Source organism: Oncorhynchus keta, chromosome 14, assembly GCF_023373465.1.
Source record: "Oncorhynchus keta strain PuntledgeMale-10-30-2019 chromosome 14, Oket_V2, whole genome shotgun sequence".
Classification (NCBI taxonomy): domain Eukaryota; kingdom Metazoa; phylum Chordata; class Actinopteri; order Salmoniformes; family Salmonidae; genus Oncorhynchus; species Oncorhynchus keta.
In genome coordinates this window covers 62,705,256-62,731,203 of record NC_068434.1, presented here as the reverse complement: position 1 = coordinate 62,731,203, position 25,948 = coordinate 62,705,256, and the positions used below count along the sequence as shown (strand labels likewise).

Sequence of the window (25,948 nt, the reverse complement as noted above, 5' to 3'; positions counted from 1 at the left end):
AAGCTATACTTTATGCATTCAAACAAGGTTTCAGGTGGACTTCATAAAATGCAACACAATTCCTTCAGCGTTCTCCCATACTCTGTGAATATGATTTTATTCTTGAATGATCATTATGCTCCAGACCTTGGGCGTTACATGGACACTATTGCTTTGAAGGCTAAAGTAAGAGCCAATCAAGGGTCTCATTACAGTACCTGGTATTGATGATGCCTTTTAATAATGCATTATGGCTAACCTAGGTAGTTGCTCAAAACACCATGTAGAGAAACATTTGTACATTGGTGGAGTTGAGTGGGACATGCACACAGCACTGAGGGTTTAGAAGAGGATCATAGGACTACAAAAGTTCATGGGTAATGAGAGCCAGGTCTGTCAGGTGACTGTGTAAGCTTGTCTGCCTTTCTTCAGGCTCCGCTACATCATTTACTTACCTTGACAGCTGACATGTTGCAAATGTTAATACAAGGAGTCATGTAAAAGAGATTATGTAAAATGAATGTAAATTTAATGTCAAGTAGACTTTCTTGTTCGAGACACAAGTTCAGGACATGTTCAGGGAAAACAGGAATACATCTGTCCTTACAAAGAGCTGGTTAGCATGCGGAGGCCAGCAAAATTAGTTCTACATCTGTGATCCTCCCAATAGAATTACTGACCTTATATAAGACAGAAATGTCATACATTTGTTCTCTGTCTCACACTCACACATATTACTGGCTTTATGGCTTATAACCAGCACATTTTAACTATCACTTATAACATTCCTGTTTGTGACCCGGAGAAAAGCTTAGTAAATGTAGCTTACAAAGTGTTCAAACCTAAAATAATTTTAAGACAGTATGTAAAAGTTATACATGTCATGTGATTGAATGAGAAAGATGTGTTTAGGGGAGGGCTGCCCAATGTAATTTGAGTCAGGTATTGAAGGAGTGAAAAGTATCAGGTGCTAATTTGCATCGTCCTTTCCCGGCATTTTTAATTTTCACATCCAGTGGTCCGCTCCCAAACACATCCTCACACCTTTGACAGTCAGCACCCATCTCTTGCAAGGAACATCTGATAATTGTATTTGCTTTAATTCTTTTCACATCACATTGTCAGTTTGATTGACACGTGGCAGAACATTTCAGGGTCGGTCTCCCTCCACGTGAAGCTGTCAAAGCCTGCCTGGAATCCACTCCTTCTCCTGGAGACTTCTCCCAGGTGGTTTGGGCTGTCTGCCTGTCTTGAAAGTGCTCTGCGTCTGTAGAGGAGTCCTCCTGGACCTCCCGCCTGTCGTCTGAGGATTTACACCATTTCATAAAAATAAATAAATAAATGTCATGGCTCAATACGTCTCCCACAGTTGGAATCTAGGGCAATGGCTTATTTATTTCATTTTGTGTTAGCTCGTTGTTTTCATTATTATTATTATTTGGTCATTGTTGTTTTTTTTCTCCCCTATTTCTCATGCAGAAAATACATGGGTCTGTCAACAGGTCTGTGCTGATAGGGATGAGCAGTTCCACAGTGAAGTAGGATGAGACCCAAGGTCGTGTGTAAAGGGAGATGGGGTTGGGAGGGTGGTTGGAGGAGGTTTGCAAAGCACATTGGAGAAATAGATTACTGAAAAAGCAAGGCATTGGACAAACTTTTGACTTGCTTTGAGAGAGACTATGTTTACAGGGAGGGGCATTTAATTTTAAGGAATATACATGTATGTTCTGTGTGTCATTGAGTGCATTCAAATAATGAATGCATGCATTCACATGCATATGTGACTCACCACCTGGATTCTGTCTTATATAGCAACATTTCAAATTGTGTTTTTATTTTATTTTATTTTAACATTCGATAAAGGTAGAGACTCAGAGCTACAAAATGGTATATCATACTGCATTTCTGAGGAACAATGGGACAGTAATTCTGCTTTGAAAGTTGATAAACTTGTTAACTCACTTTTCAGAAAATGGCCTTTGAATGTTTTGGTATCTGGTGAAGAGCTATTTGTCTACACCCATTCAGCATCATTCACATCCTCTTAAGCTTGAGCCCCACCCATCTTTTTTCACCCTCAGAGTGTGCAGAGCACACACTTGAAGCTCTGGCCGATGATTTATTTACCTATGGATAACATGAAAACAGCCTAACCAGCTATGCTGGCAACAATTGCATTTCGCTTCTTTGCAGAAGTTTACCGGCACAGCCGTATTCAATGAGTGATGTTCACTTTAGCTTAAGACATATACAGTTGAAGTTGGAAGTTCATATTAACCTTAGCCAAATACATTCAAACTCAGTTTTTCACAATTCCTGACATTTAATACTAGTAAAAAATGATCTGCATTAGGTCAGTTAGGATCACCACTTTATTTTAAGAATGTGAAATGGCAGAATAATAGTGGGGAGAATGATTTATTTCAGCTTTTATTTCTTTCATCACATTCCCAATGGGTCAGAAGTTTACATTACACTCAATTAGTATTTTGAAGCATTGCCTTTAAATTGTTTAACTTGCTTCAAATGTTTCGGGAAGCCCTCCACAAGCTTGCCACAATACGTTGGGTGAAGTTTGGCATAGTGCTCATGATGCCATTTATTTTGTGAAAAGCCCCAGTCCCTCCTGCAGCAAAGCACCCCCACAACATGATGCTGCCACCCCCGTGCTTCACGGTTGGGATGGTTTTCTTTGGCTTGCAAGCCTGCCCCTTTTCCTCCTCATTATGGCCAAACAGTTCTATTTTTGTTTCATCAGACCAGAGGACATTTTTCTAAAAGTATGATCTTTGTCCCCATGTGCAGTTGCAAACCGTAGTCTGGCTTTTTTATGGCGGTTTTGGAGCAGTGGCTTCTTCCTTGCAGAGCGGCCTTTCAGGTTATGTCAATATAGGACTCATTTTACTGTGGATATAGATACTTTTGTACCTATTTCCTCCAGCATCTTTACAAGGTCCTTTGCTGTTGTTCTGGGATAGATTTGCACTTTTCGCACCAACATACTTTAATCTCTAGGAGACAGGATGCATCTCCTTCCTGAGCGGTATGACGGCTGTGTGGTCCCATTTTGTTTATACTTGCGTACAATTGTTTGTACAGATGAACGTGGTACCTTCAGGCATTTGGAAATTGCTCCCAAGGATGAACCAGACTTTTTTCTGAGGTCTTGGTTGATATCATTTGATTTTCCCATGATGTCAAGCAAAGAGGCACTGAGTTTGAAGTTAGGCCTTGAAATGCATCCTCAATTGACTCAAATGATGTAGCTCAGTTGGTAGAGCATGGCGCTTGTAACGCCAGGGTAGTGGGTTCGATCCCGGGACCACCCATACGTAGAATGTATGCACACATACTTTATGTATGCTTTGGATAAAAGCGTCTGCTAAATGGCATATTATTATTATTATTATTATATTAATTAGCCTATCAGAAGCTTCTAAAGCCATGACATCATTTTCTGGAATTTTCCAAGCTGTTGAAAGGCACAGTCAACTTAGTGTATATAAAGTTCTGACCCACTGGAGTTGTGATACAGTGAATTATAAGTGAAATAATCTGTGTTTAAACAATTGTTGGAAAAATTACTTGTGTCATGCACAAAGTAGATGTCCTAACCGACTTGCTAAAACTATGGTTTGTTAGCAAGAAATTTGTGGAGTGGTTGAAAATTACTTCAACCTAAGTGTATGTAAACTTCCGACTTCAGCTGTAGCTAGCTAGGTAAACAATGAACCTAGCTAGGTAAACATCATGTAAGATCTCACATGTCACGTAGCGTTAGCTAATGAGTCAGCCAGCTAACATTAGCTAGTTAAACAACAATGAACATTGTGCCAAATCATGTCGTTACTACCATTCATGAATATGCTGGGAGCTAACCATCCAGGTTCACTGTTAGCTAGCTACCATTAGGCTCTAACGAGCGAAGCAAACAGCTGTGGGATTCAAATAATAATGTCAGCTTCGGGAGCCAGCCAGCTAACATTAGCTAGCTAGCTAACAGTGCACTTTAGCTTGATATGAAACCACTTTCGGTCAAAATTAGAAACGTTTCATATCTGAAAATGTAGCTAGCTAACGCTACAATATCTTACCTGAACACATCATCATGCATGATGGTCTATCATGCATGATAGTCTCCCTGTCATGGATGCCCTGCCACAGTTGCCCTTAGTTTGAAGATGTAGTCCGGAGACAGGTGTTTTCTCCATCTCTTTAGCTATCATAGTCTAATTCCACTGATTTCAAAACTTGATCCTCCAGAGAGTGGAGAGCAACACTTAGCTATTCAGATCCACTACACAAAACTTTAAAAGAAAAGCTGTGTTCGACAGGATTACCAGCTCAAATAGACAGATGCCTTCTGTATGGCAGACCAATCCAAAATCCTCGCTCGGTATATCCAGTCTAGTCATTATCTCAGCCAATCATGGCTAGCAGGAAGGTTGCTGATTTTTTCTGTGGCTTAACCAACAAGGCATGTAATTTAACAATGTTATTTATATTTACAGATGGCATACAAGTTCGTTATTAAAGCACGTGAAAGTTCACATATTCGAGAAGGCATTTCTGCCAAAAAATGCATTTTGATGAAAACATTTTTTTTTTCATGTTCAATGGGCTCTCCTGTGAAGTCGTGACTTGTGACATATGCCCAGTTTCCTGAATTGGATCACATATAAAATACCTTTTAAAGGCCTTGTTGCTCTTGGTGACTTAGATTTTTCTGACGGGCAGCCTTAATTTAGGGCAATTCATATTTGTTGATAACATGTTGTATGGTATTGAGTGCATTTAATTATTGAATGTACACATTCAAATAAACATAAATAAAACAACACTTTTCACATCAATAACATGTTTTTCACATGCCAAGTGTGCACGTGTGTCCTTTCTGAAAGCGTTTCAGGAATTGGCACCACACAATGCATTGTGACAAATCCAGGTCTAAAGTTACAATGATTTTAGAAATCCATATAAATATTAACTTGAGGCTTTTTTAATAGTCAATGTTTCATCATGTTGTTGCTATTGGTGAGGTTGTTGAATTATATATACGGTTGTTGCCCTTGAAGTGCTCCTTCCGTCTTGCTTCAATCCACAGTACAGGGACATCAGAGTAAACGAGGATGGTCGATTTGGATTTGAATTTAAATGCAACTTTACATTGTATCCCTTCTACCTTGTGACTTTCCCACCTCTCCTTAGATTGAACCCTGTGAAGTTTTCAAACGAGGTCAAGGTGAAGTCTAAAGGAAAGGAGAGAATGTAAAGAAGGATGATGGTGCTGATCCTGCTGGACCCTGCAGACTTCACTAATCAAAAAAATTAAAATAAAAGTTTATTTGTCACGTGCGCCGAATACAACGGGTGTAGACGTTACAGTGAAATGCTTACTTACAGGCTCTAAACCAATAGTGCGGAGACAAAAAAAAGTATGTGTGTGTGTGGGTAAGTAAAGAAATAAAACAACAGTAATTTACCTATTTGTAGGGAGGGGAACATTAAGGAGCCACTGTTTGGAGACCAAACCAGACTCACGTCTGCTTTAGTTTTTAAAGAGCCTCCTAAACCGTATTGTGCTTTCATGTCTTCTCTTGCTAATCTGAGGCCTGTAATTAATCCTTTGTTGATAATTGAATTCTTACTGTTTTTCCCATACATTCATCCACAGGAACCTCTTGATGGATACGTCTCCATTAGTCAGTGCACCCAAGGGATTACCGAGAACGGTTAGTTGTGTGCTGCATGTAGAACTTCTCATGATTTACTCTTTTTTTGTAGGTACTTTATTGATCGCCACACCGATCTGGAGAGGCAGTTCAATATTAATGTAGATGATGGGAAAATAACGTTGGCCAAACCGCTGGACCGAGAGACAGATATGTGGCACAACATCACAGTAACAGCCACTGAAATCAGTAAGTAACATTTCCAATAGATATTTCTAAACGCTGTTTGTGGTCTACTACATAATTAACTAAATTCAATTTCCTTTTCAAATCAGTGCAATGATGAAGGACAAGTGTAAACTCAGGGGGAAGACAGCTGCTTGTGAACATTCAGATCTGTTTACTAACACAGTTTGAACAACTTCATTGCTGCCTCCAACAAAGGACTGACTGGCTTTCATAATCCTCGATAAAATAGTCTCGCACTTGTAACCTATCTGATGTTAATGGCCGTAGTGTGGTACAAATAATTAGAGTTTGAATTCACAGGGGTGGAAAATATGTTAATCTGCAGAATTTTGATTGAATTAAACAGCTCAGTAGTCAATTTGTGGAAGTGCGAGTACATTTGAAGAAGTATCAAATAAACAGTTGTAAAGACAAATACCGACGTTGTTATGCACCAATGCCAGCTTCCATTACAGATACAGCAACATCTGTGATCCAGGAAACTGACTGACTATACAACATATTTGAGGTAGTACTACAAACAACTCAAGCCATGTGTTAAACTATATTTGCATACATATCATATACACCTTGAAGCTATTGAATGAGAAATGTACAATACTTGTAACTTGCTCTCCCTCACCTTTCATAATCAAAGTGAAACACACTAATTACCACAACCATTTAAAAAAAAATGCTGTAGAGCATACATTCGTGGCATGTTATTGTAAATGCAATGTGTCTCTGTTGACATTCATGCTAGCTTTGTCAAGCCTGGTCTTATACATCTCCCTGTGCTTTTCATGACTTTTGCTAAACTGACTGTGACTCAAGACAGCAGCATCACTGAACACACTTAATAGAAATTTACCAAAATAAATATGTCTGTTTACTATTCTTTGTGGATTGGAGGCAAGCAGGAATCCTCTCTGGCGTGAAGAGGAAGAATTGCATTCCCAGTCCAATTCTGTTGTCATTTGCCACCCAAACGGTGTGGCGTTCTGCTGCTTGCACCAGTTGACATCTGACTAATCAGATGGCAATGCTTGATGTGGTGGAGTGAAAGTCACATTAACAGAGCACAAGGAAAACGTGGACACTTCTTTTTTTCCCCCACTCAGTCCATCTATCACCTTCTAGCAAACTGTCTATTTTAGTTTCTCTCTGTTTCCCACTCTTTTTCTCCTCTCTTATGCTCACCTCTGGGCATTTTGTCCTGAAGCATTCTTAAAATTAAGTGTCGAATCCTCCACTTACTGCAGTATTATGTGAGTGAGCTAAAGGTGTGCTTATATCACAACCATGTATCTCACAACCATATATCAAACACATTTTCTGTTTTTTTTATGTGACAATATGCATCATGTACATCATTGTTTTGAATGTTAGCTATCAGTATGGTCTCACAAACATACAAAGAAAGGAAAGGTGTCAACAGCCAGAGCGACATCTATTGCTCTATGGACCAAATTAATATCTCCAAGATAGTGGTTGCAACACTTAAATACAATAATTTATCTCAAAAGGGACTGTCAATTACAGGCGATGAATAATCCCAATAAAAATCAAATCTAATTAAATGGCCCTTTATTATCTTTTTAGACTTCTGCTGCCGTTGATTCATTAATATGCATTTTTTTAACCCTCATGCATAAAACATGAGCGTGTTCAGGGGATTTCAAAAGCACTTTGAATGTGATTTTTTTTTTCTCACCACTCCTGTTTTGCATTCTTGATATCAGCTAAAACTCAGATTGATGTGGATTCTCATCTGTCTTTATCAGCCTAGGGAATTAAATAAAATAACAGAAAAAAATGTATCTGGGTCATGAAATTTACCTGGGATTTAATTTCCCGCTGTACAGTATCCAATGTTATTGTATTCATTGTCTGATGTTGGGTTTTGTTTATCAGGAAACCACAGCCAGATATCACGGGCTATCGTGGCCATCCGAGTGCTGGACATAAATGACAACGCCCCAGAGTTTGCGACGGAATACGAGGCTTTCCTCTGTGAAAATGGCAAAGCTGGCCAGGTACGGGGCATTCATCAAGGCTGTCATTGTTGTCTCCCCCTGCATCTCCTCAGTAATGATCACCCATGGTGAATTATAGCCTATTTATTTCAATGGTAAAGTACAGAGGCAGGAGTGTGGCCTTTCTCTGAGACTCCTCCCCTGACACAACACACAGAGACTGAGGGAAAATGAGAGCAGTCAGCATTGATCAGAGTGAATCATAATTCAGAGTTGTCTTTCATGTCCTCCTCCAGATGGCACAATGGATCTCTTGCCAAAATTCTGCACAAGTGCTTTGCATTCTCCTTCACATCAATCCTATTCATTCAGACAACTACAATAAAATAAAAAAACACCAATGACCAAGATAGCTGAATTTTCGTTTCTAATCAATCACAGACATACAGCTTGATAAGAACTATGATGGCAGATAAATAGATGAACCCAGGAACCAAAAGTGTGCCAGATGAGACAGCACCACATATAACAATTTCAAATTCCTGGAATGAATGGAGGATATTTGTCATTTTCTCTGAGCCAATGTCACGGTCAGGCTTTTTGTGATGGCAAAAATAAAGTAATGGATGACCTCTCTCTCTAATGGCATTGGGCTCCTCTCTTTCTGTCTGTTTCCACAGGTGATACAGACGGTCAGTGCTGTCGACAAGGATGACCCAATACAGGGACACTACTTTGAATACCGCCTCATCCCAGAGATGCTAAACAATCCTAATTTCACGATAAAAAACAATGGAGGTAAGGACAGAACGTGAGAGAGAATGACAAAAAAATGTCTTCTATCCTGCGGCATATTAGTCCAATCGAAGATTAAATCTGGTTGGATTACCGTACCCAGTCGTTAGCAGATGCGCAATAGCCTGGTCATCAGCTACTTTTACTCCCCAGTGGATTTTGAAAGAAAGTCAATTAGTTGAATCCAAATAGTCTGCGGGTAGTCTTGCAGCTCAATGTAGGGTGACTTCCTGAGAGCTGTTGCCGCATGGCAGATGGCACTACATTTGTTTGCTAAATACGGTGATTGGTTTAGCAGGCTTTCTGGTCTACTATCTCCCCCTCCCCTGCTCTTTTCCATTACTCTCACTGAAGAGCCCACGCTCATCCTAATGTTGTTGCGTAATGTTTTCAAAGAGCTTGGGGCGAAGAATCTTCATCTGGTTCTGTCCGTCTGTTTTGATGCGAAGGCTGCAGGCAAGAGGAACTGCTGTGTCTAGTTGTTAGTAAAAGGAAAATATAGAATCAGGACATTAAATGCACCAGCCTCTTTATCTAAATGGAAACCTGCCACCATGGAAACAGGTGTATTAGGAGACAAATAGGATACGTTCCTGAATTTGTCATGTAAAAACCATAGGCAACATTGAAGCAATATTTTCACATCTAGATATCATTAAGACACAAATTAAACTGCTACAAACTAATAAAAATATATACTTATCGCTAACAGTAGAGACAGGTTTTTACAAATTTGACGTCCACATTTTTTCAGCAAAAATGGGATAGTTTAAGAAATCACTGTTCTTGTTAAAGTCTACACCTAGCTGTTATGAACTGTCAGTATTCGACATGAGAAATATAAGCACAGGACGTGTATGACTATTTCCATCTGCATACTGCAGGCAGAGCCACTCCAGCGAAGAGTAGTAGACCTTCTGAACCTGTGTGTGCTGGTTTGTTTGTGATGATGACTCTAATTGCAGTGAATGTGCTGTGGAGAGGATAGGGTTAGCCAGGGCTAGGGAACAGGGTCAGCCAGCTAGGATATGCTACTGCACACAAGCTGTTTAGGCTTTAACCTCATAGTCTTAAGTTAAAATACCTCTGAGAAACTTTCAGGTATATATTGTGATCAATGTAATACTGCTGTATTGATTGCACTAAAGATTGACACGATAAGAACCAGCATTTTACCAGATGCTCTTATCTAAAGTGACTTACAATCGTGAGTGCAAACATATTAATATTTTTTGTACTGGTCTCCTGCGGGAATTGAACCCAAAATCCTGGTGTTGTAAGTGAAATGCTCTACCAACAGACATACGCTGAGTCTACAAAACAAGACAGATTAACCAGGTGAAAACTATGATCCCTTATTGATGTCACCTGTTAAATCCACTTCAATCAGTGTCAATCTAGGGAAAGAGAGAGGTTAAATAAGGATTTTTAAGTCTTGAGACAATTGAGACGTGGACTGTGTGTGTGTCCCATTCAGAAGGTGAATAGGGAAGACAAAAGATTGAAGTGCCTTTGAATGGGGTATGGTAGTAGATACCAGGTGCACCGGTTTGAGTGTGTAAAGAACTGCCACACTGCTGAGTTTTTCATGCTCAATAGTTTCCTGTGTGTATCAAGAATGGTCCACCACCCAAAGGACATCCAGTCAACTTGACACGACTGTGGGATGCATTGGAGTCAACATGGACCAGCATCCCTGTGGAATGCTTTTGGCATCTTGTAGTCCATACCCCGACACATTGAGGATGTTCTGAGGGCAAAGTGTGTGCAACTCTATATTAGGAAGGTATTCTTAATGTTTTCTACACTCTCTGTATACTGACTTACTGTATACTGGACTACTGTTGACCAGAGCCACATAGGGTTCAGCACATGTTGAATCAATAATTATAACTTTTTTCACACTTTTGGTATGAAGATGCTACAATGTGATGGACAGCATGTTTCCTTTAGGCTTTATTACTAATGTTTCACATTTCTCTGCCATGCATGCTCAGACAGAGGGTAGACAATTGAACTTACCTTATTCATTTCCCATGTGAAGTGTTCTAAAAACACGTTTTCATTTGATCACGTGATCTCATGTGAAGTTAATGTGATAACGTGACAAGAAACATATTTTCTACTACACCGGCTTGAGTAGACTCTAACAGGAATAAAAGTGTTTGACAATATGTGTGTGAGTGGATATGATTAGCTAGATAATGAACACAGAGCTCACAGAAGTGTCATCAAAGAGCCCCTGGCACCGCTCAGCGTTGCCTTGTACCATCTTCTAAGTCAGTGTCACACTCACGTCGCTTCATTTCCACATCTTAGTAAGGGTATGACAAAATAGGGTTCAATCTCTTACAGAGTTCTGCTATTGGAATATGTTGAGGAGGAAGGTGACTGAAAGCCATCAACAGAATATAAATCTGAGACCACAAACCCCTTGGCAGCCAGTGCAACTGCTGTTTTTCTAGTGTCATCACCTCAACCTCATTTCATTTTTTATTTTTTTACTGGATTGCAAAACATTTTGGTTTGTCACTCTACGAAAAAACATGGTCTTATACAGCAGAAGCTAGTTTTTTTTTTACAACTACTTTCTCTCCCCACAGACAACTCCATCAGTGTTTTAGCCAAGCATGACACCTTCCGGCGCCAGAAACAGGAGATGTATTTCCTGCCCATAATTGTGACTGACAATGGAAATCCTCCAATGAGCAGCACTAACACGTTGACCATCCGGGTGTGTGGATGCAGCAGGGAGGGAATAGTCCAGTCATGCAACGTGGAGGCCTATGTCCTACCCATTGGCCTCAGCATGGGAGCTTTGATTGCCATTCTGGCCTGCATAATACTACTTTTAGGTAAGATAATACTGATACTTAATGCAATTTGATTACATCTGAAAAATAGACATGTAACAAAAATCTACAAACATTGTCTCTGTGAGAGCACATGACTTTGACATGTCCTCTTTTTCGGCAGTTATAGTGGTGCTGTTTGTGACGCTGAGAAGACACAAGAACAAGCCACTTATCATCAAAGATGACGAAGATGTGAGGGAGAACATCATCCGGTATGACGATGAGGGGGGTGGAGAAGAAGACACTGAGGCCTTCGACATTGCCACACTGCAGAACCCTGATGGAATCAATGGTTACCTGCCCCGCAAGGATATCAAGCCAGACCTGCAGTTCATGCCAAGGCAGAGTGGTGGCCCTAACGGTGTGGACGTGGATGAGTTCATCAATGTCAGACTCCACGAGGCGGACAACTACCCCACAGCCCCTCCCTACGACTCAATTCAGATCTATGGCTATGAGGGCCGGGGCTCCATTGCTGGGTCTCTGAGCTCCCTCGAGACTGCGTCCTCAGACTCAGACCAGAACTATGACTACCTCAGAGAGTGGGGTCCGCGTTTCAGAAGACTTGGGGAGCTCTACTCAGTGGGTGAAAGTGATAAGGAGACTTGACCTTTGATCAGCAGATACCCTTTGATTTTGTCCACATACTTGTGTATTATGCTAGGGTTTGCCGGCTTATAGAAACAGCTGTTTAAAAAAGGGGGCCACCTTTTGTACTCTTAGAGTGAAGTATAGCGTTCATCATCTATCACGTTAAGCGCTTTGTATTGTTGAGCCAAACTTAACAATGTCGATATATTAGAAGGTCTAGGATTCTTGTGGAGTGTAATGTAGATTCCGTTGTGGAGTGTCTAGCAGTATTTTGGGTATTTGTCATTCTCTGTGACTGCCAGAAGCATAAAGACCTGGATTCTTGGTAGTTGCCTGATGAAAGAATAGAGGGATTGTGTGACGTTCTACAGCCTTCTTGGACAACATGGAGATTCAACCACAGAACAATTGTACTACTGAGTAGCCCTCATCTCAGATCTCTACCCACCACCCAGATAATCAGAGATAAAATAGGAAACTAAAAGAAAAAGCAATATTTGGTCTACAATACAATGTTGAATGTATGTATGATTTGAAAAAGCAAAATGAGAACCACTACAATATTGGCTTTAAAATGAATTTGTTTAGATATCATTTGATACCAGGTGGCCACATTTATAAACTGTCTGAGCCAGACAGCTTGCTTTATACAACTATTTGTAATTACACGCTCCAAGTGTGGTTTGCAAATATTATTAGCCTATAAAAGACTAAAGCGAAAGACAAAAAAAGAGAAATGTAGAAACTTTGAGGCCTTCTTTTTACAGAAGCAAGCATTAAATGCAATTGTATTCAAATGTTTTTCGAAAATGATCGTCTTGATTCTTCATTATCGTTGTATGATTCGTTTTTTTATATATCTGTTCTTATTTGCGTTTGTTTCTGTGCTTCAGGTTATAAGTGAGTGAGAGTTTAGAATGATCCCTTTTCTCAACTGTTCTTTCCACCGCTGAAGCTATTTCATCACAGCTGAACTTGTTGTTTAGATATTGCTGTTAATAAAGTATACAGAGAACAGGAATTACTGAAAAGTAAAAGATTGGATGGAAAGGGAACTTTTACCCATACAAAATGTATACTGTTTATCATTATTCTGTATACAGAGTTACCAGTGACCATTTAAGCACAATAGCTGGGATAATTTAATTGATGTGAATATTCGACCCCTCAATTTTCAATTTCATTTAGGAACCACTGGTAACAAAACCCATAAAAATAAAATACAGGCTCTTGCATATTGTGCTACACTGTATATTATTAGACAAAAAATACATGTACATAGTTACTGATAATATCCGTAGCTTTCATTGAGGTGGTAGGTTTTGTCTATGCACGTTAGCTCTTGCACATGAGAATCTAAAATGGCACTACAGCTGCGTGCATACTCAATTTGTACTGATACAGTATATGGCAGTTCTCAGTAGACTTAACAATATATATGAAATAGTGTTACATGCAGATCATATTTTCTACTGTGCTTTAATGCTTATAAATGTGTATGTTTAATTATTCACTCCCTGTAATGTAATCTAAGATACCCTGTATTGTTTCCTACTTTGTGAAATATATTTTTATAAATATTGCTGAATGAGTTTGCCTTTCTTTAGCAGCTACAATGTTTGGAATAAGAGAGATTTGCATAGTTCCTACTTGAATTGTCTATGTAAGTACCTATATCAACATGTCACATATCATATAATTAGAAATTATTTATTTGGTAGTTGAATCAAAGAATGGTTTTGAAACCTACAGTCAGGGAAATTATTGGAACCCTTGATAAAGATGAGTCGAGAAGCCCCGAAACCCTTAGTATCTTGTTCAAGCAAGTTAGTATCTCACTGGAATGACTAAATTGTTATTGTCTAATTAGGCCCCATTTGTGACTGACCGGCTCAAATCGGTCTTACGTAGCAAAATTTGAAATTGTGTTTTATACATTAGATAAGGTAGAGACTCAGAGCAACAAAATGGTATATCATACACTGTATTTGAGGAACAATGGGCAATTAATTCTGCTTTGAAAGTTGATAAACTTGTAAACTCATTTGTCAGAAAATGGCCGTTGAATGTTTTGGTACTGTATCTGCTGGGGAGCTTTCATTTGTCTACACTTATTCATTATTGTTCACACCCTCTTAAATCAGCCCAATCCATCTCTTTAAGGATTCACATCTAACCAAGATCATGTGCTAAACAGTGAGTAGTGTAGTAAAGATGAAGACTAAAAGTGGTAAAAGTAGTAGCCTTCAATAAGGAAAAAATCGAGGTAAACAGAAAGTGTCCAGATACAAATATTGTTTAAATGTTAGATGCCACTTACCCAGACACACTTGTCTAAAATGATGGGTCATGTGAAAGGAATGCTGTAACCCCCAGCCTCTGCAGAAGATGAAAACGATACAGCCATATGGTTACTTGCATAGTAGAAATAGAAATAGATAGTGTCAATATAAATAATTTAATACACAGTATGTACAAGAACAATAACAATATCGGTGATAGATATACACTGAAAAAATCTATGTCCTTAATTAATCATTATAAAGGAGGAAATGTTGCTCACTTGTTGAGCAAAATCAAAGCTATAATGCATCCTGATGTCTTTGCTCGCTAGTTCAGTAGGGGCCCCCAGAGACAACTGCAGGTCTTCATAGGTGATCTTGCAGTCAGCAACCATCTTCCGGTAGACAGACCGCTCACTCTGAACAAGCAGGAGATGCTGCTCTTGCTTCTTCAGCTTGGCTGACTTAACAGCTTCTGGCAGAATGGCAGATCTGAAGACCTGATAGTTGTTCCTCTGGCACTGCTAGCACAGGTCTGTCCTGGGCTTAATGCTTGAGATGTGGGGCAGCAATTTTCCCCACAGATTCCTGAAGGAAGACATGAACTACACATACCTCTGGAAAATACAGAAATAATGGGACATCAATAAAAGTAGTGCCAATCATGATGTAGGTCAATTAAATAATCAAAATGTGTTGTTTATGCTTTACATACCAAGTGTTGTCATCGATTCCTTGTAGAGGCACCACACTGCTGCTTTTGTCACATGGGATGGCAGCAGCTTTCCACCAAAGTGTTTGTGTACTGGGTGTTGTCCTGGTAACACTATTTCATTATCCTCTGCATAGTTGTTGATGAAGTTAACCACTTTCTGCAAGTACTCATGCTTCAGGTGTAACCTGTGCTTGCTTGGGCCAGCTCGTTTTGATGGGAGGCATTAGACCATTCTTCTTGTGTCATGAACTGGCTAGCAATCCTTAACAAAGAGGGAGACAACGTGGAGATCAAGGAATAACACAAATATATTTATTTAAAAAAGTAAACTATATACAATTAAAACATCTTAGGGCTAGGCCCCTTTTTTCTCCACTTCCTGTCTGAATGCCCAAAGTAAACTGCCTGTAGCTCAGGCCCTGAAGCCAGGATATGCATATAATTGGAACCATTGGAAAGAAAACACTTTGAAGAAATGTTAATATAATGTAGGAGAATATAACACAAATGATATGGTAGGATAATATCTGAAGAAAAACCAACCAATTGTTTTTTTTGGAGAAGCCATACTCTTAGAAATGCAAGAGTAAGGTCATATTGAAAATTAGCTCTCTGGATGCCATTTCTATGGCTTCCCACGGGGTGTCAGCAATCTATGTTAACTTCTTGACGCTACCAATCCCTGTAGCGGGATAATTTTCGTCTGCAACCGCTGAATAGCATAGCATAGCAACAGTCAAATCAAATCAAATTTTATTTGTCACATACACATGGTTAGCAGATGTTAATGTGAGTGTAGCGAAATAATATTACTAGAAAATATTCATATTCATGAAATCACAAGTGCAATATTTTCAAACATAGCTTCTTAGCCTTTTGTTAATCACCCTGTCGTCTCAGATTTTGAAATTATGCTTTACAGCGAAAGCAATCCAAGCGTTTGTGTAAGTTTATCGATAGCCTAACATAGCATTATGTACACTTAGCATCAGGACGCTTGGTCACGAAAATCAGAAAAGCAATCAATTAACCGTTTACCTTTGATAATCTTCGGATGTTTTCACTCATGAGACTCCAAGTTACACAGCAAATGTTCCTTTTGTTCCATAAAGATTATTTTTATACCCAAAATACTGACGTTTGTTTGTCGCGTTATGTTCAGAAATCCACAGGAAAGAGCGGTCACGACAACGCAGACGGAAATTCCAAACAGTCTTCATAATGTCCACAGAAACTTGTCAAACTTTTTTTATAATCATTCCTCAGGTAGTTGTTTAAATATATATATATATATATTAATATATCAACCGACTGTGTAGCTTTTTCCATAACAGCAGGACCATCTCACTCTGAGAGTCCCCACCTCTCCACTTACGCAATATAATCCTTCACGCTAATTTTTCAAAATAAAAGCCTGAAAATATGTCTAAAGACTGTTGACACCTTAGGGAATCCACAGAAAAAGGAATCTGGTTGATGTCCCTTTAAATGGAGGACAGGCACGCATAGGAACACAGAGGTTTCAAAATAAGAGGCTCTTTCTGATTGGATTATCCTCAGGCTTTCGCCTGCAATATCAGTTCTGTTATACCTACAGACAATATTTTGACATTTTTGAAAACTTACTTTAGAGTGTTTTCTATCCTAATCTGTCAATTATATGCATATTCTAGCATCTGGTCATGAGAAATAGGCAGTTTACCTCGGGAACATTATTTTTCCAAACATAAAAATAGTGCCCCCTAGCTTCAAGAGGTTAATTAAACAAATATGTTTTTCAATTAGACGGAACAGATGTTCTTTATGTATACCCTCTCACCACTCATTTCTCTTCAAAGAGAGTGAACCCAACAACATTCCGTCTCGGAAAGTTACCTACTCATGTAAAAAGGTTTCTCATGGAATGAATAGGCCTTGATTATATTAATTAAATTGAATTCCATTGTATAACTGTGTGTTATATAGTAATAATAGTCTGTCCCTCATTGTGTTAACAAACAAAAGAAAGGCTTAGAGGCATTGCAATTTTTCCTTTTTTACGCAGATCTTCTTAAACAGATAGATTTATTTTGAGAATCAGCTTCTCTCGTGGTTAATCCTGCTGAAAGATTAGAGTTCAATCTTATCTGATATTGAAACGACTCTTCATGAATAACAAAATAACTTGATCTTGTCGATTACTGACTGTGCTTGAATTAATTTCTATATTGTTACACAGAAAGAGAGTGGGGGATCATTTATTCCTGTCTTTATTTATTTGAATCCCATATACTTCATGGGCAGTTAGAAATGTGGATATACTGTAGAAGTTCACCATTAACACTTGTGTGGTGTTCATGTTTTTGCTATTCACCCAATGTTTGCGGGTCTGATGGACCCACAACATTATTGTGTTTTTAAAAACAATACAGCCATAACAATTTACTTAGATGTTAACTTATATCAATTACAAGCAATATAGGCAGCATACATTGTTAATATTTGCCATTTTCCTCTGCTAGATCACATTTATCAATACAAGCTCTATTAGTAATTTTGGATAGAATGTGATTTTAATAAACAAAAATCGATTATAATCAATTCATGGGTGGAATAAATCATGTTTATCTTGAACAAATATTATTGCTTTGAATTGAACAAATTGGGAGGACAAATTTTACATACAGCCTTAGAACATGCCCTAGAACACACACGCATGCAACAACATCACTCACACGTACTTCGGGTGTTGGAGTTGTTGGTTCTGTGAGTCGGGCGGATGGGGCACCAGCATCCTCCTCCTGAATCCTCCTCACGATGGCTGCGGAAGCTGGGGTCTCGAGAAAGAGCCTTCTCCTCTGTTGCTTCCCTCAGTTCCAATCTGGGTTCAATGCCATCCAGATGACAAATGTGTTGTACTCCGAGATGTCCAAGATATTGAAGAATTTCACAAGTGACCAGCGTAGGGTTCTTCTTTTGCAGCTATAGCCAGTCGCCAGCTTGTCTAAATTGTCCACCCCTCCTTTTGTGGCATTGTAATCCATTATGATTTCTGGTTTTTGATGTTCCTGGTCACAGATTCTCCCATCCCTATATAGAGTACTCATGAGTACCACATTTTTGCTTTTCTTTGGCACGTAGGAATAGGACACTAGGAATAGGCCTGTTCCATGTATTCAACAGCTGAGGTGGGACTGACTTTTTTTTGTACTGTTCCTACCATCGTCAGCTTCCTCTTGAGGAGCTCCTGTCCCAGCTTGTGCGAAGAAAAAAAGTTATCGCATGTGATGTTGTTGCCACGGATTCCCTGTGTCACAACCAGGACAACCCGCATCCCGTGGTTCTTCTCAGGGGCTCCTACATCTGGCTGCCCTGTATATACTTGCAAGTTCCACATATTTGATGAAGCAGCATCACAGGCAACCCAAATCTTGATTCTATATTTAGCTTGTTAAGACGGTATGTACAGCCTGAAGGGGCATTGGCCCCTAAATGTCATAAACTGCTCATCAACAGTAACGCTGGGCTCAGGGTTGTAAAACAGGGGAAAGCGGTCCACCCACTTGTACAACACTGACCCGATTGCAGCTAGCTTGTCTCTCTGCCGCCGATGTGGTCTGGGGTCTCGGATATCGAAGCGGATATACATTTTTCATTTTTCAGAGACATTGTTGCATGGAAAGGTTCTCTGCCAGTTTCTGCATCCCACGGGGATTCTGTGGATTCCCCAATGGATCTGAGAACACCAGCAAGGATAAGAACACCAATGTTTGCATGTAAATTTGTTTGGTCCATCGCCTTCCATCTTCCTCCAAAAACACACCTTCCAACCAAATTAGTGCAGTCCAGAATGATTTTCTGGATGGTGTCTGGGATGAACAGTTCAAAAGAAGACTTTATGTCCTTAACATGACTAACCGCCATCTGTGTCGGCCCTGGTTGTATCCTTATCACATTGGCAGCCATTCCTTGGGGAAGAAGACCATTCAATTTCACAATTTTTTGACATCCATATTGCTCCTCCTGTAGGCTGCTGATGGGCTGGTTGTTGACGGGCTGGTCCTGGGGCTGGCTGAGGGTCAATCTCATCTTCTTCTTCTAACTCAAAGTCAGACCCGAGTTGATAGAGACATGATCCTCATACTCTGAAAATTCAAAGTGGAAGACGCTCCATCCACACTAGCTTCTCTCTCTGCAGAAAATAGTTCTAACGCCCTCTGAGCAAAGATTATTTTTGCCATACTGATTGATTATGGTAAGGAGCCACACATGTAAAAGCTTTTTATTTATTGTGTCCCTCCCCCAATTTGCACGTGACTGGGGTAGAGTGTGGGAAAACACTGAATTGTTCTACAATGTATCGAAATAATGTATCTAAGTAATGTATTGTAATAACATTGTGCAGGATCCGCAAGACCTTGTGTAGTTTCACACAATACAAAGGGTAAAGAGTTGCGAGAAAAGCTGTAGACGGGCAGACAGGCAGAGAGACAGACAGGTTATTGGTGCTATGTTGAAACAGCAAGCCCGGGGAGGAGGAAGACAGAGTGAAGGCATGCAGCAAACCTTTTTGTTTAATTTTTACTTGTTTTCACCTACACACACACTTTTCCACACTTTTATTACCCTCAGGTCCAGTGGACCCAAACACCACATACTGTATGTAATGTAATGTACATGTGTAGTGGGGTCCACATTGTGCACTCAATGAAATTGTGTTATTTTACATGTGTTCTTCCAACTGCATACTGCAAAACGAGTATACTTTACTGGAAATGATACTGAACAAAAATATAAACGCAACATGTAAAGTGTTGGTCCCATGTTTCATGAGTTGAAATAAAAGATCACAGAAATGTTCCATATGCACAAAAAGCTTATTTCTCTCAAATGTTAGTCACACTGACTGCAGGAATGTCCACCAGAGCTTTTGCCAGAAAATGCAATGTTCATTTCTCTACCATAAGCTGCTTCTAACGTAATTTTAGAGAATTTGGCAGTACGTCAAACCGGTTTCACAATCACAGATCACAAGTAACCTTGCCAGCCCAGAACCTCCACATCTGGCTTTTTCACCTGCGTGATCGTCTGAGACCAGCTGATGAAACTGAGGAGTATTTCTGTCTAAAAAAGCCATTTTGTTGGGAAAAACTCATTTTGATTGGCAGGTCCTGGCTCCCCAGTGAGTGGGTCTGGCTCCCAAGTGGGTGGGCCAATGCCTTCCCAGGCCCTCCCATGGCTTCGCCCCTGCACAGTCATGTGAAATCCATAGATTAGGGCCTAATGATGAATTTGTTTCAATTGACTGATTTCCTTGTATGAACTATAACTCGTTAAAATATTAGAAATTGTTGCATTCTGTGTGTCATGACTTCCGCCGAGGTTGGCTCTCCTGCCCGTTCGGGCGGTGCTCGGCAGTCGTAGTCACCGTCCTACTAGCCACTACCGATCCCTTTTCGTGTATCTGTTGGTTTTGTCTGATTGGTTTCACCTGTGTGTTGTTTAGTTAATTAGTGTCTGTATATAATGTAGGTTGTCCCGCCCTTGTTTTGTGCGGGATTGTTTATTTTGTCATTCATTTGATCTGTCTGTGTTATTGTGTTTCTTATTCTCCGGTTAGTCTGTTATCCTGTGTTGTATAATTTCACCCTGTGTGTATTTGGGTTGACCGTGTATATTTTGTTCACCGGAGAATAAACTTTATATCGCTATCTGTTCTCTGCGCCTGATTCCACCCACCTTGATTAGACGTGACACTGTGTTTATATTTTTGTTCAGTTTATTTAGAAAGGAGGTTTGCCTCCTTGATTCATATTTCTTAAAGTTTTGACATACTCCGCAAGAAAAGTGAATCCAACATGTGTGACCCCGGCAGACCAACCGGCTCATTTGCAGTCACGGTTCATGAAATCCCAGTTCCTCCAGTCACAGTTATGTTTTTTTCTGCAGGTCTGACAAGGGCTGCTTAACTAAACAGCAAATCTAATTATCTTCCCACTTTTGTCACGTAATTGGGGAAGAAGACCATTCAATTTCACAATTTTTTGACATCCATATTGCTCCTCCTGTAGGCTGCTGATGGGCTGGTTGTTGACGGGCTGGTCCTGGGGCTGGCTGAGGGTCAATCTCATCTTCTTCTTCTAACTCACTGTCAGACTCGACTTGATAGAGACATGATCCTCATACTCTGAAAATTCAAAGTGGAAGACGCTCCATCGACACTAGCTTCTCTCTCTGCAGAAAATAGTTCTAACGCCCTCTGAGCAAAGATTTATTTTGCCATACTGATTGATTATGGTAAGGAGCCACACATGTAAAAGCTTTTTATTTATTGTGTCCCTCCCCCAATTTGCACATGACTGGGGTAGTGTGGGAAAACACTGAATTGTTCTACAATGTATCGAAATAATGTATCTAAGTAATGTATTGTAATAACATTGTGCAGGATCCGCAAGACCTTGTGTAGTTTCACACAATACAAAGGGTAAAGAGTTGCGAGAAAAGCTGTAGACGGGCAGACAGGCAGAGAGACAGACAGGTTATTGGTGCTATGTTGAAACAGCAAGCCCGGGGAGGAGGAAGACAGAGTGAAGGCATGCAGCAAACCTTTTTGTTTAATTTTTACTTGTTTTCACCTACACACACACTTTTCCACACTTTTATTACCCTCAGGTCCAGTGGACCCAAACACCACATACAGTGCCTTGCGAAAGTATTCGGCCCCCTTGAACTTTGCGACCTTTTGCCACATTTCAGGCTTCAAACATAAAGATATAAAACTGTATTTTTTTGTGAAGAATCAACAATAAGTGGGACACAATCATGAAGTGGAACGACATTTATTGGATATTTCAAAAAAATTGAACAAATCAAAAACTGAAAAATTGGCTGTGCAAAATTATTCAGCCCCTTTACTTTCAGTGCAGCAAACTCTCTCCAGAAGTTCAGTGAGGATCTCTGAATGACCCAATGTTGACCTAAATGACAAATGACGATAAATACAATCCACCTGTGTGTAATGAAGTCTCCGTATAAATGCACCTGCACTGTGATAGTCTCAGAGGTCCGTTAAAAGCGCAGAGAGCATCATGAAGAACAAGGAACACACCAGGCAGGTCCGAGATACTGTTGTGAAGAAGTTTAAAGCCGGATTTGGATACAAAAATATTTCCCATGCTTTAAACATCCCAAGGAGCACTGTGCAAGCGATAATATTGAAATGGAAGGAGTATCAGACCACTGCAAATCTACCAAGACCTGGTACAAGGAGAAGACTGATCAGAGATGCAGCCAAGAGGCCCATGATCACTCTGGATGAACTGCAGAGATCTACAGCTGAGGTGGGAGACTCTGTCCATAGGACAACAATCAGTCGTATATTGCACAAATCTGGCCTTTATGGAAGAGTGGCAAGAAGAAAGCCATTTCTTAAAGATATCCATAAAAAGTGTTGTTTAAAGTTTGCCACAAGCCACCTGGGAGACACACCAAACATGTGCAAGAAGGTGCTCTGGTCAGATGAAACCAAAATTTAACTTTTTGGCAACAATGCAAAATGTTATGTTTGGCGTAAAAGCAACACAGCTCATCACCCTGAACACACCATCCCCACTGTCAAACATGGTGGTGGCAGCATCATGGTTTGGGCCTGCTTTTCTTCAGCAGGGACAGTGAAGATGGTTCAAATTGATGGGAAGATGGATGGAGCCAAATACAGGACAATTCTGGAAGAAAACCTGATGGAGTCTGCAAAAGATCTGAGACTGGGACGGAGATTTGTTTTCCAACAAGACAATGATCCAAAACATAAAGCAAAATCTACAATGGAATGGTTAAAAAATAAACATATCCAGGTGTTAGAATGGCCAAGTCAAAGTCCAGACCTGAATCCAATCGAGAATCTGTGGAAAGAACTGAAAACTGCTGTTCATAAATGCTCTCCATCCAACCTCACTGAGCTCGAGTTGTTTTGCAAGGAGGAATGGGAAAAAATGTCAGTCTCTCGATGTGCAAAACTGATAGAGACATACCCCAAGCGACTTACAGCTGTAATCGCAGCAAAAGGTGGCGCTACAAAGTATTAACTTAAGGGGGCTGAATAATTTTGCACGCCCAATTTTTCAGTTTTTGATATGTTAAAAAAGTTTGAAATATCCAATAAATGTCGTTCCACTTCATGATTGTGTCCCACTTGTTGTTGATTCTTCACAAAAAATACAGTTTTATATCTTTATCTTTATCTTTATATCTTTAACTTTATCTTAAAGTTTTGACATACTCCGCAAGAAAAGTGAATCCAACATGTGTGACCCCGGCAGACCAACCGGCTCATTTGCAGTCACGGTTCATGAAATCCCAGTTCCTCCAGTCACAGTTATGTTTTTTTCTGCAGGTCTGACACGGGCTGCTTAACTAAACAGCAAATCTAATTATCTTCCCACTTTTGTCACGTAATGGAAGTGCCCCTCTGGTGACAACCTTGCACATGTTCTCTACTGAGTTTAAATACTGTCTCGTGGCTCCTGATGGTTTGGGGAAACTGTAACTGCGTTGCCAAAAGTGCTGCCTTCTATCATTAAAACCTGCAACACATGCAAATGTAAGAATATGTTAGTCTGCAGCTTAATTATATAGTCTGTTTTTGCATTTTGTTTTGCATTATCTGTCTTCATGACCTTTGTCATGACTCTTCTGTCTGACTGTCCATAAACCACATTTATACTGATATTATCATTACCATCACTACCATTCTGTCTATCCCCAGTTTCTTTACACTTGGCATTATAATGACCAGAATGCCTCATAGCCCAACTCGGGAAGGTGATATTACTAGATCCTGCCTACTGTGACCGGATTTCACCGGATGTGGGCACAGATCCAATCACAGGATGGATGTTATTACTAAATATGAAAAGGCTCATTCATAGTCAGTGCAGTCACAGCAGACACCAAGGCCAGTGCTGTAATGTGGTTTCATGTTAAGCAGTTAATTAGTGTTTACAATATATAAATACTGTTTGTAGTAGTTGTTTGCTACGTCTTCAAATGCCAAGACTAAGTTTAAATTGAACACATAATTGTAGCATTCATTATATGATTAAGAGCATTTTACCTTTCGTCGCGGTCAAATGTAATTTATTATTTAATGTGAATGTTTTGATTGAATCTAAGAGCAGGGTTGTGGTTATTGGTAATGCCGTAACATAGTGGGGCTGATCATGCACTGTGGAGTGCGAAATTGACCCACTCGTGTAATTAGCATTAATTAGCACCTCTGTTGGCGGATAGCACGGCTGAACCTGGATGTCCTGTAGTTTGGACTGTGCACTGCTGTCACTTCTACAGTGAGCCACATGAAAACTATCTGGCTACGTTGGCTGCAGTGGCTTTTCTCTGCGAGAGCCAGTATCAGTGACCGAAAGAATGATGGGATCTGAGGTGCACACACTTTCTGGATTAATTGAAAAGATACCCGTAAATATAGAAAATGTACATTTGCATCACAGTTTCTTCAAACCTCTTTGTTTCACTTTTCACTTGAGTACAAAGTTTGCTGAACTTGAAGATATTTAAACATTTAATTTCTGTAATACATGTCCTGGACAATCAAATTCTAAGACTTGGGCAGCATTACCAACAAAAACAATCTAAATTGGATACGTATCGAAACTTTACAACCTTGGAAGCTGACCAGTGTAATACTTAATACTGGAACATCATCGTTGTCCATAATTTAATTATATTGGCACAACATAAGGAAACCGTATCAGTAGACATGTGCAATATCCATGACCTTGTATCTAGCAGTACCAATGCTATAGAGAACAACAAACTTGCTGTTCCAGGTCAGGAAGTTTGGGGTGATGGAATGACAAAATTGGGTTTATTGCCTTTATTTTCTATCACACACAACTGCATCAGTAAAAAGGTACAGCCAATATCCATATATATATATATATTTGATGTTATTTTAATGGAAAAAACAATGTGCTTTTCTTTCAAAATCAAGGACATTTCTAAGTGATCCCAAGCTTTTTAACAGTGGTATACAGTGTATATATATATATATATATATATATATACCATCGTTAAAAAGCATATATACAACCGTTAAAAAGCTTGGGATCACTTAGAAATGTCCTTGTTTTTGAAAGAAAAGCACATTGTTTTTTCCTTTAAAATAACATCAAATCTATCAGAAATACAGTGCAGACATTGTTAATGTTATAAATGACTATTATAGCTGGAAATGGCAGATTTTTTATATGGAATATCTACATCGGCAAACAGAGGCCAATTATCAGCAAAAATCACTCCTGTGTTCCAATGGCACGTTGTGTTAGCTAATGTCACGGTCGTCCTCCTCTTCATCTGAAGAGGAGAGGCGAGAAGGATCGGAGGACCAATATGCAGTGTGATATGTGTTCATGTTGAATGTTTAATTAAAGAAAGAACTGAACACTGAAACACTATACAAAAACAGTCAACAAAATAACAACCGTGAAGCTAATGTGAGCTGCACTGAAACAAGCCATCAACATAGACAATCACCCACAAACAAACAGTGCAACCCAGGCTACCTAAGTATGATTCTCAATCAGAGACAACTAATGACACCTGCCTCTGATTGAGAACCATACTAGACCGAAACATAGAAATACCCCAAAACATAGAAAAACAAACAGACTGCCCACCCAACTCACGCCCTGACCATACTAAATAAATACAAAACAAAGGAAATAAAGGTCAGAACGTGACACCTAATCCAAGTTTATCATTTTAAAAGGCTAATTGATCATTTGAAAACCCTTTTGCAATTATTTTAGCACAGCTGAAAACTGTAGTGCTGATGAAAGAAGTCAAAACACTTGCCTTC

At 39.6% G+C, this 25,948-nt stretch overlaps 1 protein-coding gene across 2 annotated transcripts in view; it reads left to right on the top strand.

The window, feature by feature from the left end:
* Window positions 1–13,679, top strand: part of LOC118393753 (cadherin-8-like) — an 81,356-nt gene extending 67,677 nt beyond the window's left edge. Inside the window, exons 8-12 of one of the 2 annotated variants that reach the window (XM_035786794.2) lie at window positions 5,764–5,900; window positions 7,794–7,915; window positions 8,536–8,653; window positions 11,254–11,505; window positions 11,633–13,679. In XM_035786794.2, the coding sequence (XP_035642687.1) occupies window positions 5,764–5,900; window positions 7,794–7,915; window positions 8,536–8,653; window positions 11,254–11,505; window positions 11,633–12,114 (1,111 nt within the window). In that variant the 3' untranslated portion in view covers window positions 12,115–13,679. Of the gene's footprint in view, window positions 1–5,763; window positions 5,901–7,793; window positions 7,916–8,535; window positions 8,654–11,253; window positions 11,506–11,626 lie in introns of both variants that reach the window. The other variant, XM_035786793.2, reaches the window with a different exon arrangement.
* Window positions 13,680–25,948: the final 12,269 nt, after the last annotated feature.